Source organism: Xenopus laevis, chromosome 2L (assembly GCF_017654675.1).
Source record: "Xenopus laevis strain J_2021 chromosome 2L, Xenopus_laevis_v10.1, whole genome shotgun sequence".
In the NCBI taxonomy this organism is placed as follows: domain Eukaryota; kingdom Metazoa; phylum Chordata; class Amphibia; order Anura; family Pipidae; genus Xenopus; species Xenopus laevis.
In genome coordinates this window covers 152,776,032-152,795,776 of record NC_054373.1, presented here as the reverse complement: position 1 = coordinate 152,795,776, position 19,745 = coordinate 152,776,032, and the positions used below count along the sequence as shown (strand labels likewise).

Sequence of the window (19,745 nt, the reverse complement as noted above, 5' to 3'; positions counted from 1 at the left end):
TGGGTTGAGATCAGGAGATGAGAGATAGTTCTGAGTATCGTCAGCATAGAGGTGGTAGTGAAAACCATACGAATTTATTAATTTGCCAAGGGAGGAAGTATAGAGGGAGAATAGTAATGGTCCCAGGACAGAGCCTTGAGGAACTCCAACAGAAAGAGGTAGGGGAGAAGATGATACTCCATTGTAGGAGACACTGAAGGAACGATTGGTGATGTCAGAAGAGAACCAGGACAGGGCTGTGTCACGAAGGCCAAGCGACTGGAGGGACTGGAGGAGGAGAGGGTGATCCACAGTGTCAAATGCGGCTGAGAGATCAAGCAGTATTAGTAGTGAGAAATGATTGTTGGCTTTAGCGGTTAAGAGGTCATTAGTTAGTCGAGTCAGGGCAGTTTCCGTGGAGTGTTGTAGTTTAAAACCAGATTGTAGGGGGTCCAGCAGGTTATTGTCAGAGAGGAATGAGGTAAGTCGGTTGTAGACTAAGCGCTCAAGTAGTTTAGAGATGAAAGGTAGCAGAGAGATAGGTCGGAGGTTGTCAAGATTGGAGGGATCAAGAGAGGGTTTTTTCAGAATGGGGGTGACAAGAGCATATTTTAGTTGAGAAGGAAACAGTCCAGTTGAGAGCGAAAGATTAAATAGGTGAGTTAAGGCTTTGATTAGACAAGGATTGGTATTGCGGAGAAGTTTTGAGGGAATTGGATCACGCGGGCAGGTGGTAAGGTGAGAAGAGGCCAGAAGCTTTGAGACTTCCTCATCAGTGACAGGGGTGAAGGAGCACAGGAGAGACTGGGGAGTGTGGAGGGAGGGTGGTGGAAGTCTAGGGGGGTTGAGTAGTGTAATGTCCGTTCTGATAGTGTCAATTTTGTTTTTGAAGTGCTCAGCAATATCTTGAGCAGAGACAGATGTGCATGGAGGGGGTGGAGAAGGGGAAAGGAGAGTGTTAAAGGTGGAGAAAAGTTGTGCTGGTTTTTTAGAAAGGGAGTTAATGAGTGAAGTAAAGTATGTTTGTTTGGCTTGGAAGAGGCTGATGTTAAAGGAGCGCCAGGGACGCTCAAGTGCACGTGAATGTCTTTGGAGCGCTTTTGTATGAGCAGTATGCCAAGGTTGAAGTGGTTTGGGTGTAGAATGTTTAGTTTTTATAGGAGCAAGCTCATTTAGGGCAGTGGTGAGAGTACTATAGTAGACAGATGTAGCCACATTAGGACATGAGATGGCTGAGATATTAGAGTGAAGAGAGTCAAAGGAAGAAGAGAGATGTGACACGTCTATAGCTTGCAAGTCACGGTAAGTACGTGTTTGGGGAATAGCAGGGGGTGAGGAGGGAGTTAGTGAGAGTTGAAATGTGAGCATATTGTGATCAGAGAGGGGAAATGGGGAGTTAGTAAAATTGGAGGTTGAACAGAGTCTGGTAAATATGAGATCCAGAGCATTACCATTGGAGTGAGAGGGGGGGTCTGAGCACAAAGATAAGCCTAGGGAGGAGGTTAGTGAAAGAAGTTTAGAGACAGAAGAGTTGTTAATGTTGTTAACGGGTATATTAAAGTCACGTAATATGATGGATGGGATGTTAGATGAAAGAAAGTAAGGAAGCCAAGCAGCAAAGTTGTCCAGAAATTGTGCAGTTGGTCCTGGTGGTCGATATATAACAGCAATGTAGAGTGAAACAGGAGAAAAGGGCCTAATGCAGTGAGCCTCAAATGAGGAGAATGATAAAGAGGGAACAGGTGGAAGAACTTTAAAAGTACAGCGGGGAGAGAGAAGCAAACCCACCCCACCTCCAGGTCTGTTACCAGGTCTGGGAGTATGAGTAAGGTGTAGGCCCCCATATAACTTTTAGGCTTATGCCGCATGGGTTTTTTTTTCACCCTGCGATAAATCTTGGGTACCTCCTCACACAAGTTATAATGCCAGTACACCACCGTAAACTCTGGATCAGGAGTGCCTATACTTTACTAATGTGAGGTCTACTTTTAGTGATAATGTCCCATTATGATCTACATCCATAAAAGCAATGTTAGCATTATGTTACATGTAAAATATTACTTAAATACTGATTTATGAGAAAATGTATATTTAACAACTATTTCTTATGTAACCTTAAAAAATATCTGAATGAAAACCATGAAACAAGAGGGTAATTTAGACAAGCTGTTTGTTGACATTGTCTTGAGATCTACTGATCACCAGCTAAAGGTCTACTGGATGATACCTTTTGGGACCCCCTGCTCTGGATGAACAGAAATTTGTATAGGTTTACACAAAATTCATCACACAGCAGCTAAGTTACACTGTGAAATGTGTGCAGCAATGTAGAAAACATGGCACCAATGTTAGTAAATCCAAGTGTTCACAAATAATACTATTTGCAAACACAGCCTGTAAAAAAATGTCAGTATGCTGTTTTATCTACTGAAGTGCCTTCTTTATTGTTGCAGTAATACCACTTCTACATCAACATAATGTGGACATTCAGTTGAACACTTAGGAGCAGATTTATCAAGGGTGGAAGTGAATTCGAGGGAATTTTCTAAGTAAAAAAATTCGAAATTCAAAGTAATTTTTTGGATACTTCGACCATCGAATAGGATACGACTTCGAATTTACTTCGACTTCGATTCGAAGTAAAAATCGTTCCAATATTCGACCATTCGATAATCGAAGTACTGTCTGTTTAAAAAAACTTCGACTTCAATACTTCGCCAACTTAAACCTGCCGAAGTGCTATGTTAGCCTATGGGTTTCGAAGGACGATCGTATGATAAAATCGTTTGAATCGTACGATCGGAATACGATCGTACGATGAATAAAATCCTCCAACTTCGAATTCGAATTTTGGAGGATTCTATTCAATGGTCGGATTTCGAAGTATTTTCCACTTTGAAATTCGACCCTTGATAAATCTGCCCCATAGAATATATGATTTCTGATTTTGTCAGCCTTTTCCTCCATAGGGTTTTTCTCAGAATAACAAGAAATATATCTATGGAGACCACACTGGGAATTCCACTGCCCAAGCCTATGTAAGATGGCCATGCACTGGTAGACTTAAATATAAGCAATTGAGCTGACTGCAGTAATGATCGACAGGTCAAAATATTTCCCACTTGCATCTGACTCTTGCCACCACCCTTCCATATAGTTCGGTGAGAGTGCATGTCAGACTTCACCCAAGGGCCTGTTTGGCCCACTACTTTCTTGGGCCCATGTCTGAGCGCCAATCATCACTAACCTACCCATCACTAACATGCAGATCAGAGGGGAGGCTATTGGTCAATCAGTCCTACATGTGGATAAACACATTGTACAGTCTGGTTCGGGCTGATGGCCTGAACTAATGGATATTAAAAGTAAAAAAGAAGCTGCAACTCCTTCCATGTACCTGCTGACAAGATGCACTGACAGATCAACTACAGTCCAATAAGAAAGCAGGATGATCTGTCAAATCTGTCTCCCCCAGGCAGTGCTTGAGTGGACTGGAGTGAAAAAAGTGGAGGGATGCTCTGTGTGGTGAGCGTAATGCGGCATGCTAAAACAAGCCCCTCCCACAACCATAAGCCACACCCATTGTATAATAAGCCTCACACACCAATACTTTCTGGTTTCACCCACTTTAATGCAAAACCATTTTGCTATTTCCATTTTGGTATTTCCTTCTAATGCACAGTTTAATGCCCAGTATGCATAGATTTACCTAAGGATGTGACCTGTAGCGACCCCAAAATGTAAAGTGTGCATGTGACTTTCTTGGCTACCAATTCAGCTTCTGCAAACAGAGCACCTTGCCTGTGTATTGTGTGTCATAACATTACACAACCCTATCATATTCTATATTACCCAAGATTATTTCATACTGTATATTTCATACTCTCACTATTCCTTAATCTGCTGCTGTTTAATGCCTTCATTGTCTCTTTTTGTTTCCCGTTTTCTTCTTCTCTCCTTTTTGCTATAACACTCTCTGAAGCCTCCACCTTCTTTATCTGTTTAACACTTCTCTATCTCTTCTCTATTTCTCTCCCTTTATCTTCCATATATTTAGCTATATTTTATCTCTGCATTTATTTGCATGCAGAAGTGGATAGGAGCAAAATAAAGTCTGGGAAGGACATACAGGGATGTCATCCCTTCACTTCTTTTTTTTGTGAAATAGTATCCCCTCAGCTGGGATGCAAGAGTTTTGAATCCTGAATGTACCTGTTTTTTTCTATTGAGTGCTGGTCTTAGATCTACCAGGCAGCTGTTATCTTGTGTTAGGGAGCTGCTATCTCATTACCTTCCCATTGTTCTGTTGTTAGGCTGCTGGGGGTGGGGGGTGATATCACTCCAACTTGCAGTACAGCAGTAAAGAGTGATTGAAGTTTATCAGAGCACACATGACTGGGGGCAGCTGGGAAACTGACAATATGTCTAGCCCTATGTCAAAATGAAATATAAAAAAATTGGTTTGCTCTTTTAAGAAAGGATTTTAGTGCAGAATTCTACTGGAGCAGCACTATTAACTGATGCTTTTTTGAAAAAAAAAAACATTTTTTCCCATGACAGTATCCCTTTAAATGTGTTGTTCACCTTTAAAGTAACTTCATTAAATTATTGAATTAACTAAGTATGATGTAGAGAATGCTATTCTGAGAAAATTTGCAGTTGGTTTTCATTTTTTATTTGTAGTTTTTGAGCTTTTCATTCAGCAGCTCTCCAGTTTGCAATTTCAGCAATCTGGTGGCAACTTGCTAGGGTTCAAATTAGAACCTGGAATATGAATAGGAGAGGGCCTAATAAAAAAGATGCAATAACAATAAATTTGTAGCTTTACAGAGCAACCCCCATTTGAAAGCTTGAAAGCATCAGAAGAAGAAGGCCAATTATTCAAAAACTATAACAGAGAAAAATTAAGACCAATTGAAAAGTTCTATAACATACTAAACGTTAATGTAAAGGTGAATCACCCATTTAAGTGTGCACAGACATAATATCCAAGGCTATTGTGATACTAAACTCTATAGTTAGTATAGATATGTGTGTATATATAATCAGGGTCGGACTGGGGGGCCCTTGGCCCACCAGGACCTCTGTCCAGGGCCCCCCTACTGTGAGGTGCCGATCGGGCCACACGCATGAATGCGCACACAGCGGGCAGCGGGCGCATGCGCAGACGGCGCTGCGCGGCACCAAAAGAAAACTTTTTTTTTTTAGAATTCCTATATCAGAAGAGGGGTCTGGCCCGGTGGGGGCCCATGAGGGTCGGGCCCACCTGTTTTTTTCCCTGTTTCCCGCTGGGCCAGTCTGACACTGTATATAATGTATGTGAGGGCAGTGTCGGACTGGCCCACTGTGATACCAGGAGAACTCCGGTTGGACCCAGGTGTCAGTATTGCTTATAACCATTTGGCTTATTTCATGGTCATTCTCTATTTCTATATAGTATAGAAGAAGCTTAATAATGGAAGAATAAAGTATATTAAGTAGATATAAATTATGAGTATAAAGAAGTTGAATGAGGAGAGGAGGAATAATAGTTTGGAAAGTGGGCCCCTGGTCTATGGTTTTTTGGTTGCCCCCGGCCCCCTGGCATCCCAATCTGACACTGTGTGAGGGTAGGGAGGGGTGTGTGTATGGATGCTGGGTTTTCATTTGGAGGGGTTGAACTTGATGGACTTTGTCTTTTTTCAACCCAATTTAACTATGTAACATTTCTCATAATTGCAGTACTTTGCACTTGCCTGATTTATGTTCCATTCTGTGTTTGTAGGTCAATAAAAATGTATTGTAGTGAAGCATTGAAAGACCATTCTGCCAAAATGGCACTAGTGTAAATAATCAGTGAAAGTCAAGTTGTTGATTGTATATCTGTGCCCATCACAGAGCAAATGCAGATCATGTTGAATGTTCCAGAGGGAAGCACAGTGTGGCACCTCTCAATCCTTCTGTTCCCTCCTTTCCCTGCTATCACTGCCCTCTGTCACTGCTACTTACCCCCCCCCCAGTATTACGCCTCTCCCCCAACCTGCTCCTTTCCCAGCTGTGTCTCCCCCCTGTCTCCGATCCTCAGCCCCCTCCCCCCAACCCAGCAATGTGAATGCTCTATAGTGCTGGAAGCAGCAGCAGACAGATGCAGTCGCTATCCAGGGGAAGCAGGTCACATACTGATAAGCTGCAACACTGACACCTTCCCGGCAAATCAGACTCCGGGAGCAAAGCAGGAACCTCCCTGACATCAGGGGCCGTGGTGGACTTTGGGGACACTGAATTTTGCATTTCCACCGGGACCTTCCAGAGAGAGAGAGAGAGAGAGAGAGAGAGAGAGAGAGAGGGGACCCTGAAGTCACAATGTCATTGTCAACTACGCGACGGCTACAGCGCGGAACTCCTCTGCCGCTTCATCCAGGTACTGTACCTGTTACACTGCAGTGGCCGCACCGCGGGGGTGGGCTGTACTCCGCTATGCGCAAGCACGCTCATATTCTTAATGTACTTAGTGTGCCATGCAAATTCTGATCAGTCGTGTGTCTACAAATGTGATGTGGTCCAACATTGAACTAAAACACTTAATGCTGTTCTTTATAGTTTAGCAGCTGCAGGGCCACAGCTTAGGCATATCGAGCAGCCACAACTGTGTATGCCAAATATTTAAGCGCAGAGAGTCAACCAGATACTTTATTAGCTCTGTGTGTGCCCTTGTGCCATGTGCAAACAATATGCCACCCTGGGTGAGTTTATTATGCACACTGTGTATGAGTTCCAGTCTCTGCTGACACTTCAGAGATGGACTCATTTGAATAAAAGCTCAATGTCAATGTGGGCAGAGAAAGCTTTTATCAGATGTACAGAACAGCAGGATAATTGGCCAGATAGGACATCACTGCAACATGTTTCTGTTAGTTTACAATTAATGTTCTAGCCAGACTCTTAAAGCAACATCACTAGTTATTGACTGGCAACCGACATTACATTAGACGTCTCATACCCACCAATTGAATACACAAATATATACACATGCTGTCAGTTCCTAAAATTTTATATATTTTATATATTTTTACATTTTATAGGTTGCTACAAGACGCACATAGCTAGATCTAGGTCATTATCCTCACAGCCAAAGTATGATTAGATTTGGAATTCAGCATTTGTATTGCAGGCGCCCGGCTCACATATAACTTTCCAATAGAAGCCTCACTCTCGGTCTTTAATTCATTTGCCACACTTTGATATGTTAAAACTGAAAATTAGATGTGATCTCACCATAAACGTTTTTCTGAGCAGCTACAGGGATTACCCCCTGTCACACTGCATTCTTCCCAGTCATCCCTAACTCAACTGTTAACTGCTCATGAGCTGTGATCCACTATTACCTACTGTACGTGCCAACATTGCCCTTTAAAAGGACATTCATGAACTATGCCTTCAGTTATTCAACTGATGATGTCATTTGTTTTTACAAAGGAACATGAGTCTGGGAATGTCACGGTTTTTGTCTGTCCAAATGCATGTATCTGAGCGCTGATGTTGTCCTTTTTCATATATATTTACAGTATATATATATATATATATATATATATATATATATATATATATATATATCTCACTTTAGAGAAAATGTTTAATCACTCATTTTAGTCCCTGTAATATGGGAGCTAACAGTCTAATGCCATTATCACTAGCACTATGGCAATTTCAGCAGAAACTAAGAAACATAACACTGTGTTTTTGGAAATGAAACCCAATGCAAACGCAGGGAAAAAATACTGACCTGCAGTCAGTTACGCATTAACCCCATTCTTTAAAGGTACTTGCATCAAAATGCTCTCTTTGCATTTCAGTGTAGTCGCCCTCAGTGCAACTCATTCCTTCCTGCCTCCCGCTCTGTATTAAGAGCTGCTATGCTGGTGGTAGCCCCAGGGCTACCACCAGCTTTAGACCAGTAGATAGTCCCAGGGTTCCCTTTGCCCCCAGCACCAACATGTGCAGCACAATTGCATCTAAAGAATTGGATGCACATGTCATTCGCCCACCGAACACCAGAAATTATACCAAATGGACATAAGATTGTGCCCCTTTTTGGACACTGCCCTCTGCTTTCTACTTTGTAAATAACCCCCATTGAATCAATTATGGTGGAAAGACATTGGCTTAAATGTAATATATGTATGTGAATCTGTTTAGCTCATATATGCAGCAACAAAGGATATTGTGTTTCAGATGCATGAAGCATTACAGGGAAAGTCTGGTTGTAGTATAATTCATGTTTCCCTTCAGTGCAAAGTACAGTTTAGGGGGAATATTTGTATTCTGCCTGTTGTGAGTCATTGGCTCTGATCTTGATAGTATATATCTAAAATCCCAGCTTTAAAGCAAGAGAGGGCTTCTATTAACCAGGAAGCAACTTGAAATAGTCACAAGTACCAGCATTTGTTCCTCCGTGTAAGCCTAACTTCTCAGTCAACAAACATAATCGCTCCTTTGTAACCCTAAATAGAAATACACTATATGGCCAACAGTAACTGGGCACATTTTTGGCCAAAAGTATGACCTCTTTCTAAAAGCAAATGCCCTCAGATAAAAATCTATTACATTCTTAACTGTTTCTGGAAGCAGCATCAGCACAAGATCTATTTATGGGGAGGAGGGATTTCTAGAGCTGCATACAAACATTAAATAACCATACACAATGTCTGATGAAGTGTCTGGATTTGGTGGATGCCAGGAGAAAGTTTCCTGCAAGATCTGTGGAAAGGGAATAATGGTCTGGTACTGCTTTTTATGGTTTGGGAAAGGAATCAGCAATATCCCTACACCTGACCTAGCAGAAATTCTTCCCAGTTACAGTAGCAATGGGACACCAACTTTACATTAATACCCTTGGTTCAGAGCCGGATGATAGACAGACAGCAAAATGTTATTGTTTAGAGTCTAGTGGATCCATGAACAATGATTTTTCCTGTTTTGATTTAAAGAGGTGGTTCACCTATAAGTTAAGTTGTAGTATGTTATAGAATGGCTAATTTTAAGCAGATTTTCAATTGAAATCTATTCTTTCTTTTTTTATAGTTTTGAATAATTGGCCTTCTTCTTCTGACTATTTCCAGGTTTGAAATGAGGGTCACTGACCCCATCTAAAATATAAATGCTCTGTAAGGCTATACATATATTGTTTTTTTAAAACTCACCTTTCTATTTAGGCCCTCCGTGATGCATATTACAGTCTCTTATTAAAATCAATGCATGGTTGCTAGGGTAATTTGAACCCCAGCAACCAGATTGTTGAAACTGCAAACTGGAAAGCTGCTGAATAAGGAGCTAAATAACGCAAACAAACACAAATAGTATAAACTGAAAAACAATTGCAAATAGTCTCAGAATATCACACTCTATATCATATTAAAAGTTAATTTAAAGGTGAAACCCCCTTTAATTATTTTTTATAGATATAAGGTGAGATATGCTTATTTTCTCTCCTGGAAGCCTCCTTACATAAGCAGTGTGACTGTTATATATCTGTGTGCCTTGCCAGTACATTCCCTGTTCTTTATGATAATAGCACAACTTCATCTTTAAATCACTGATTAAAAGTAAACAGACACCTCTGTAAAGTGTAGCTTATACACCAGCTTGGCTCCATTGATCCTTGGAATGCAGGACTGCTCAGTGTCTGCAACTCTGCAGGGTTTATGTAAAGGAAATATAAACCTTTAAAACAAATGAATTTAAAATTGCTTTTGTGTGCAATTTACAGGAATTGTTTTTTTTCTTTCTAATTTTTAAGATAGTAGTAGTTCTGTGCAGAAAACTGAAGCTAGTAAAGAACCAGAGAGAAAGAGAAGGCCCATTTGGCATTTAAGAGTCACATGAGATGTGGTCAATCTGGTTACCATCATATACAGAATGGTACAGAGCCAAAAGCTAATCCTTTGGCCAAAATTATATGATCCTTACCCAGTTTAGGTGCCAAATATCATGGCAGAAACTCAGCTAGGTCTATCGTACAAAACTTTAGAGAGTGTACTTGAACTTCAATAATTGAGCTAAATAATTATTTCAAGAGTTTCATTAGCTATCAAGGCTTGATATGAAACTGGAAGGCTTTTATATTCTGGGCATATTCTACTTACTGCTTGTACTTTAATGGTTAGTTTTAGTCAGTTCAGCTCTTTCTTCACCTACATCTGCACATTTTAGCACAAGGTTGATCCAGGGATAGGTCCACAACAACTTCAGGGCACCCAAGAATTTCTAATTCTTTATTGACTCACAGACTGACTTTTAGCTGCTTTGTGCCTGATGGGTGGGTCAGACCCATAGTTTGGGAACCTCTGTTTAAAGTGGACCTGTCACCCAGACACAAAAATCTGTATAATAAAAGTCCTTTTCAAATTAAACATGAAATCCAATTTCTATTTTTTATTAAAGCATTCATAGCTGTTGTAAGCTCATTTAAAAATCTCAGCTGTCAATCAAATATTGTCGCCACTCCTCTATGCCCATGGCATAGAGGCGGGGCAGACAATTACTTTCACTTTCCATTCAGCACTTCTTAGATGTCACTGCTCTCCCCACATTCCCCCGTTCTTTTTACCATTTAATTGTGTAGCCAGGGCATGGGGATGGACATCGGGTTCCCCATTCTGGTGCACAAACAAGATTCTGAGATGATGCAAGGCTTGTCTTAATAACAGTGTCCACAAAATGGCTGCTGCCTGTTTGCTATAATTTTGAAATCCCAGACTGAAGGAAGCAAGATTCAAATAATTTATATAGTGTAATTAAAGTTCATTTTGCTTGACTAATGTGATAAAATAGGATTTTGAATAATTTTTTTGGGTGACGGGTCCCCTTTAAATCATTTATATTGGGATTTTATTAAATACACAGTATAAAAAGTGACCCATGTTTTACCCACATGGGCCACTGGATGCAAACTTCAAGCTCCAATAATTTCTCAAATGTGGAATTTCTCAAATTTGGGCAGTGACTGCACCATATTAATTTAGGGCACAATAAGCCAATGGTAGGTTATGTGGGCAACAATGTTCACTTACAGATTATATTTTTGAACAATACATGTTGAGATTTCAGGAATTGTACACAATGGGTAAATGTAGTTATAGCACAGTGTTATGAAATACATTTTAAAGGCTTATAATAGTTATTATTTCCCCTTAAAGGGAGAAGTCTAAATGGCTTAGAGCATGAACATACACTGTTGTTATATGATATTTTCACTGTTCTATAAAGATTCTATGTGTTTTTACACAATTACTTTAGCGGGAGATGGGGGCTTGATTTTTGGAACTGTGTTTTAACCAGGAAAGACACTGGGGGTTTAAAATGCCCGTTAGTCACTATGAGTGCCAATGCCCTTAAAGGAATACTGTCATGGGAATTTTTTTCTTTTCAAAACGCAGTTTTCAGTTAATAGTGCTGCTCCAGCAGAATTCTGCACTGAAATCTATTTCTCAAAAGAGCAAACAGATTTTTTTATATTCAATTTTGAAATCTGACATGGGGCTAGACATATTGTCAATTTCCCAGCTGCCCCCAGTCATGTGACTTGTGCTCTGATAAACTTCAATCACTCTTTACTGCTGTACTGCAAGTTGGAATGATATCACCCCCCTCCCTCCCCCCCCAGGAGCCAAACAAAAGAACAATGGGAAGGTAACCAGATAGCAGCTCCCTAACACAAGATAACAGCTGCCTGGTAGATCTAAGAACAACACTCAATAGTAAAAACCCATGTCTCACTGAGACACATTTTCATTGAGGAGGAAAAACAGCAGCCTGCCAGAAAGCACAAGTCACATGACCAGGGGCAGCTGGGAAATTGACAAAATGTCTAGCCCCATGTCAGATTTCAAAATTGAATATAAAAAAATCAGTTTGCTCTTTTGAGAAATGGATTTCAGTGCAGAATTCTGCTGGAGTAGCACTATTAACTGATGCGTTTTGAAAAAAACATGTTTTCCGAGGACAGGATCCCTTTAAAGTAACTCTTCAGAGTAAAAACAAAACTGGTTAAATAGATAGGCTGTGTAAAATAAAAAATGTGTCTAATATAGTTAGTTAGCCAAAAATGTAATCTATAAAGGCTATAGTGAACAGATGTCTAACGTAATAGCCAGAACACAACTTCCTCCTTTGCAGCTCTCAAAGCTGATACCAGTCAGTAACCAATCAGTAAATTAAAGAGGGGTCACGTGGGACATACTGTAACTGTTCAATTAGTTTGCAATTGAATCTGAGCTGAATGCTAAGGATCAAAGGCAAGCTAACTGAACAGTTATGTCCCATGTGACCCCCCTTTAAGTCACTGATTGGTTACTAACTGGCATCAGCTAAGAGAGCTGCAAAGCAGGAAGTCGTGTTCTGGCTATTATTTTAGACATCCGCTCACTCCAGCCTTTATACATTACATTATTGGCTAACTAACTATATTAGAAAAAAATGTCTTTGCACATCCTATCTATTTACCCAGTTTTATTTTTAGACTGAACTGTTCCTTTAAGTGTGTTTATGACTAAGCCAGACATGAGAGAGTTTATTAGACAATCATGAAGCGCATTATTGATGGTGTTTATGTTTTCAAAACCACTTCATAGATTTGCTGACTGCTGAGGGAATAGAATGTATTTTTACTGCAGCCTGTTTTTTCCTTGACATGTCTGTACACATTCTAGGTCCCAATGGCCACACGCTCAAAAGCACACATACACATATACAAATACTCTTTAACACCAATAGCAAACCACTTTGTAACAGATTAGAGTTAAAAAAAGGAAGAAAGACAAAAAGTGAAATAGCACAGAATTTTCATGCCACATATATTTTAAATTAGCTAAATTTAAAGTCATATCTTTAAATGAACAATATAAAAACCATTTGTGCTGCTGATCAATTCTCCAGTACAATGGAATGCTGCAATGCAAGCACAGTAGGTAGTCTTAACCAGCAGTGCCCAGAAAACCGTTGAGGTTGACAGGTGAATGGACAAAGTGTGCTTCCATGTAGTTTTCCAGTACCATGGAATGGCACAATGGTTTTGCCCTATGCCCAAATATGCTGCTTGGATGTTATCTGATGTCATGGCACCTCTTTATTGGTCAGGTCTGTAAGTTTAGGATAAGTAGATAGAAGACTGACTCTCCACAGCTTTGGAAAACCCCTAGGTATATGTTTTGTCGCATTTTCTTGTAACCCATTGGCTGGCATTGATGGTGAGGACTGTCATGGACTCCGCCTGGATGAGAAGATGGACTCTGAAAAGCTTAGTTGCCCAAATGCTACAAAATGTGATGGGCCCCTGAAATTTACAGAACTACTGTACATTGGGGTTGAATGTTATTTGCACAAAAATTAGTTGCTGACCTCATCATGGGTGAGTGGGTGGTCCCTGAGAAGTTTCATTGCATTTGGTTATTCTCTGTACAAACACATAAGCTTCTGCCAAAACTCTAATGAAATGCCATGGATTGTGCCAGGTGGACACTTGCCAACAAACAATATAGATATGTACTCGCTGGTTCCCTGGGAAACACTGGCATTGGAGTGATGAAATAGTCACAGGGCCTCATTTATTAATGTCCTGCATGCTACAGCTGTAAATTGCACATAATCCCTGATATCCCACTCCAACACCAGGTCTAGTAACCCATAGCAACCAATCTGATCTTTGCTTTTAAAACAGGTGACTGAATTGCTTATTGGTTAGTACGGTCCTCCTATTTTATTTTTTATATTTGTGTAATTATATTTTATATTTATGTGAATTGGATTTCTAATAATGCCCTTATTGTTACTTATTATTGCAGTGACCCCTTGTTTGTTACTACTAATTTATTGTTTTGCTGTAAAGTGCTTTGCCCTCAAGGAGCGCTATACAAATAAAGATATACATACATACATGCAAAACCTAGTACAAATGTTGTGACCTGAAGTACTTTTCCCTTTGATAATATACAGTAATACATAGATATGAGCTTGGCTGTTAATTGTGTTTTGGGGTTCCCCACCCCTGCCCAACCTAGTCCTTGAACCTGATGCAAGTTTTTATCCCTGTCAGTGGAACCCTACAATTGGTATTGTTTTATTAGCCCTCCACAACAATCGGCTGAAAGCAGGGGGCTGCGGGACATGTATTTACAGGCAAGGGATCAGATATCCAGAAACCTTTATCCAGAAAACTCCAAATTATGGGTTGTCTGTCTCAATTTTATCCAAATAATCCACATTTTTAAAAATGATTTCCTTTTTCTCTGTAATAATAAAACAGTACATTGTACCTGATCCAAATTAACATATAATTAATCCTTATTGGAAGCAAAACCAGCCTATTGGGTTTATTTAATGTTTACATGATTTTCTAGCAGACTTCAATTTACAGAGAGATCAATTATTTGGAAAACCCCAGGTCTGAGCATTCTGGATAACAGGTCCCATACCTGTACATAAATACAGTGATATATAAGTACATCTGGGGTGCCATTCAGCTGCAGTTAAATTAATATACTCATCATCCTGCAAAAGATACATTCCTATAAAAATATGTATTTCTACAGAATTAGTATCCATACCTACTGTAGGTTAATAGACTTTATGCCCATATTTTTGCTTATGGGTTAACACACAGAGAAGAAAGAACCCACCATTGAGATATCAATGGATTTATTTACAAAACCCAAGAATGAAATATCCCATAACTGACAATTACAATTAGATCAGTCTATAAATAATAAGAGCTTCCACCCAAAGAGACACCGTTCCTGTTGTTTGCTATAAATGTTATATCTACAGCCCTGCATTGCCCATTATCTGTTAGATATTAAATAAGTGGTTTTGCTGATGATGCACCAACTACCTTTGGAGGAAGCACTTTCCCTTGTCACTCGCTGATAGAAATTTGCAGAGCAGAATACAAATGCAATAGACATCAGACGACCTCACGCTAAATAGCTGAATGCATGGGTTTACAGAGGAGGGGGGTTGCCTAGCAATTTAATGACAGTCACATTGTGAGAGCTCTGCACATGTGTATCATGATATGAACATCCAGGGGCAGATTTATCAAGGGTCGAATAGTAAATTCAAATTTCTGAGTATCAAAATTCACACATTCGAATTTTAATCCCCCTACTCGAATGTAAATTTGAATGTGAGATGTATTATACGTCGAACATGGAAACAATCCTAATTCAAATATTCGCCACCTAAAACCTACCGGGTTCATGTTCAAGTCAATGGCAGAGGTCCGTTGAGCCATTTGGAGATGTTAATAGCCTTCCTGACATTCGAGTTTTATTTTCAGAGAAAAACTGGACTTGAGCGAATCGAATACGATTCAAATTTTCTGGTCCAAACCATTTTGATCGAATATTAGCCATACTTCGGAAAGCGAAGCGGCAGTTCGGGGAGATTAGTCGCCTGAAGGAGAGCTGATTTGACTAGATCTCCCCGAATCTCCACGTGTGTCTCTGCCCTAAGATGTAAATATACTAATATACTGATGTACAAAGATATTCAGAAGAACGATTCTATGAAGAATGCAATGTGTTTGTCATTAGGAAAAAATAAATTGGATTTGGTCAAAATACCACCGTGAGATATTGGTAAGATACGGCCATTCTTATGTTTATAATGTGGAACATTTTAGTTCAGGCTGAGAGGGACATGTTGGCTGTACAATACGGGCATCTGCCCAAAATCTCAATCCCACCTCAAGGGGTTTTAATAAAAAATTGGTCTACCTTTTACTGTTCTCTCCTTTGCTGGAAAGGTTTTCCAGTAGATGTTAGCTTGCCTGTTAGCCTGCCCAAAAAGAGACCAACATTTGTATGTTAAAGGGGTTGTTGACCTTTAAAAACTTTTAGTATGATTGTAGAGAGTGATATTCTGAGACAATTTGCAATTGGCTTTCATTCTGTATTATTTGTGGTTTTTAGATTTTTATTCAGTGGCTCCCCAGTTTGCAATTTTTAGCAATCTGGTTGCTATGGTCCAAATTATTAATGGAATATTAATAGTTGAGGGCGTATGTAGAAACATGAGTATTAAAAAGCAGCAATAATAATAAACGTGTAGCCTTGAAGAGCGTTTGTTTTTGAAATCTGGAAAGAGTCAGGAGTAGAAGGCAAACAATTACAAAACGATTAGAAAAGAAAAAATGAAGGACAATCAAAAAGTTGCTTAGAATTAGCCATTCTATAACATACTAAAAGTTAACTTAAATGTGAACCATCCTTTAATTTTAACAGTGGAAACCCTTCTTGATTGTTATTTTCCACATAACAAAATGTCACCCTCCTCACTTGGTCGGGATATGGTTGTTGGGATTTGCTTCAATTTGCCCACAGGAGCAGTTGGGCACTGATGCTGGGTTATCAGCTCTAGCTTGTATGTGGTTGAGTTTAGGTCAGGGCTCTGTGCAGGTCCGTCATTATTGGACTCCAACCAGAGAAAAATGTCTCTGTACACAATTAGCACTGTGCTTAGGGCTATTAGCATGCACAAACTGGAAACTGTTGCCATGAACCAAGCCATGAAAAAAATGCCAGACCATTATACCTTTTACACCAAACTTTGTAGTCAGCCTTAAGCATTCAGGTAAGTAGCAGTTTTTCTGCCTAGGGCTTTATCTTCATTCGGTGACATCCAACACATGCACATTGCCAAAGAAACAGGTAACCTCCCAGCTCCACTGATGGATTTTACCCCAAGTGTATGGCAGTGGGAATTTTTTTTAGTGTTTTTAGTGATTTGGCCTTATCCCAAAATTCATTCAAGCCCCCGTTTGGATACATTTAGGCAAGGAAATAGGAAACATCAGCAAGTGTAGCATGTAGACAAAACTTTGCTTGTGTCCTAAAATCACACAATATTTAGGGGTCAGATTCAGTTTGACCAGTGACTTGAATTCGTCTGAATCCTGGTCAGGCTCAGATTCAGGAGAATTTCAGGATTCGGTGCACCCCTAATATAAATACAGCCCTGCTAACGGCATCCACCAAACCCAGATGTGAACAGGATTCATTACTTGAGGAAACCCATATTCACCTCTCTCATGGCTTACATCTTTACAGCACTCTACTAATGCATGGCATTGATAAAAGGAATGAGTGGATCTGCTCCCCCATTAAAAGCCTATGCTGCTTAGAGTGTAGTTGCTGTTCTGATCGTTCCAAATTCTCTCTGAATTGTACTTATGTCCATATAAAGTGTCCTATATAAAGGCTTGTTCGCTTGCTAGTACTTTCTTCCCAGTATTTTTACTCTACAAAATGTGACACCCTACTATTAAACACATTTTATAGTGAAAGGATACACTGCAGCGAACTTCCCGTTGATTCAAATAAAGAACATGCTATTTATGGGAGATGATTCATTGGAAAGGTTTTTAATCAGCTGTTCTGTCTGTAGCTTGAACCATAGGCAGCGGTGCTGTTATTTTGTGGCTTTTTGGTAAAAAGTGATATTGCAAGTGGTAACGTTATATGTAGCGAAAAATGAATTGTCAACCACAATAAAAGCTGAGAGGGGAAAAATGGATACAGTTAGAGGAGAAAGTGGCCCTGGCAATGCATGAAGGATGGAGTCCCCCTAGTTATGAGTGTTGGCCAAACTTGCATCTTTACAGCTGCTGTTGAACTACAACTTTCATTTGAAATCTGATGTATTTACTGAAAAACACAATATATATGTCATTTGCACTTTTATTAATGTTTCTCCAAACCACTGTGATGCTGAGTCCCCCAAAAAAATTATTCTCAGCTCAGCCCCTAACCCTGGCCTTGCTGAGAATCTTCCTCTTTTGCAAGTCCCCAGTAGTTGAGGGACTATAATGGGTTAATGCAACTATGGATTTTTGTTTTATTGGTGCAGTGCAGGATTTAGCTAACTTGCATGGTATCCGCAGGTTGAGAATTACCTTATTTCCATGGTAGTCACATGTGTGGTCTCCTAAAGCCCAGGACTGTCATTACAGGTCATATGCAGAGACTGCAGCAGAAATGACTTGAGGGGAGGTGGGAATGTTATTTGCAGACTCCTATAACCTGTTAGAGTGTCTGGAGGAGCTTCTCCTGGGGATTAGAGGTATAGCGTGCTGCCTTTTACACACACACACATATATATGTCTTTGCAGAAGGGGCAGGCAGCCTATGTTTTGCTGCTGGTTTTTTTTACCCCACCTCCTCTAAACTGCCCACATTTATCCATCACATCGCATGGAGAACAGATTGATTTCCCTGAAGGACACACACAGACGGTAACGGAAAATGTGAGATGAATGATCATTTGCATGAACCCCTTCCCTACTGACACATTATCCTGCACTGCTGTCACTGACACACGGCTTGTGCTCTGGTGCGGACGGTAGGTGTCAGGGTCCCCGGCAGGCTAACCCACTGCATGCTTTTGTTTACACTTCCACTCTTGGCTGTAAGGTTGGTATGCACCATATTATTTTGCCTTTCTGATACCTTGTTGCTCTTTGAATGCTCAGATCTTTTCCAGTAAGTGCTAATGAACTTCTTTAGTGCTCTGGGGGGCCATCAGGAAGCATTCCTGATAAAGGCAAGGCATAGGTGTCAGATGGGTGAGCAGCACATCTCTCCCTTGGCTCCTAGCGATGCTTCCTCCACTGCTTCTCAGGCTTTTGTCATTCTCCTGCTTGTTTGTCACTGATATCAATTGTGCTTTTATGCAGGAATAATGGAGTCTCCCAGTGTGGACAAAGATCTGCTAGAAGGATGCACGTCTCCCTTTGAACTGAAATCAGCCCCAAGCAAGAAGATGTGGGTCAAGCTGCGATCTCTGTGAGTAAACTGGGTTCTGAAAGGGTTAAGGGGCTTCCCCTCCCCACATGCGCAGACCACCAAGAGGAATCCCATCCCTGTTGGGTAATGGTGGTTTCCAAATCCTCACCTAAACATACCCATCAGCAGGCACACGGCACAGATAATTGACACTGGGACCGGGTCTCTGCCGTGATCATTTCTTAATAAAGCGCAGTCGACAAATGTGTGTTCTGTGCATTAGAACGCTAAATGAAAGCTGCAATCTCAACACAATAATGCTAACATCACCATGGCAACCTGCAATATTGGATCCTGATTAACCTGTTTCTTTGCCAGGGAGCTCTGCAGTGAAATAATATTTTGGAATGTGAATGGCAAAGATGGGGTTAAGAGGATGAATAACATAAGTCTACTGAGGCTTCCTAATGTTTACTTAAACCAGTCACACTCACAAAAATGTCTACAACATATTGCACTGCCATGGAAACTGGCATCATTCTATAAAATAATAACTGGCCTCATGAGTTAAATTTGTCAGCTTAGAAATCCTCACAAAAATGAGCTTCTCGCAGATCACTAAATATCCAGAAATGATTAGTACTAATCAGCCTTTGGCCATGTCAATTACAATTCATCAATATGGTCAAGCAAAGATAGTTCAGCTTTAAATGAACTTTTCGTATCATATAGGGACAGGGATATGCGGATACAATGTATTTGTGGATTTTGAATGATTAAGCTTTGTGTACAGCAGCTCTCCAGTGTGGCTTTTCAGCACCTATCTGGTTTCTAGGGTGCAATTTACCCTAGCAATTGGGCAGTGGTTTCAGAGACAGTATGGAGGAGGAATAGGAGAGAGATGATTGATTAAAAAACAACAACTATAAAATTGCAGCTTCACTGAGTAATAGTTTTTTTGGCTGTGATCTGTGGCCCTCAAGAAGGGGTTAACATCATAAAGGAGAATAA

General features: G+C 40.2%; 1 protein-coding gene across 1 annotated transcript in view; it reads left to right on the top strand.

Moving 5' to 3' along the window:
• Nucleotides 1-6,065: 6,065 nt before the first annotated feature.
• pde1b.L (phosphodiesterase 1B L homeolog) overlaps nucleotides 6,066-19,745 on the top strand; it is a 191,491-nt gene continuing 177,811 nt past the window's right edge. Inside the window, exons 1-2 of the mRNA XM_041582578.1 lie at nucleotides 6,066-6,379; nucleotides 18,686-18,794. Coding sequence (XP_041438512.1) covers nucleotides 6,322-6,379; nucleotides 18,686-18,794 — 167 coding nt within the window. The 5' untranslated portion in view covers nucleotides 6,066-6,321. The remainder of the gene's footprint in view (nucleotides 6,380-18,685; nucleotides 18,795-19,745) is intronic.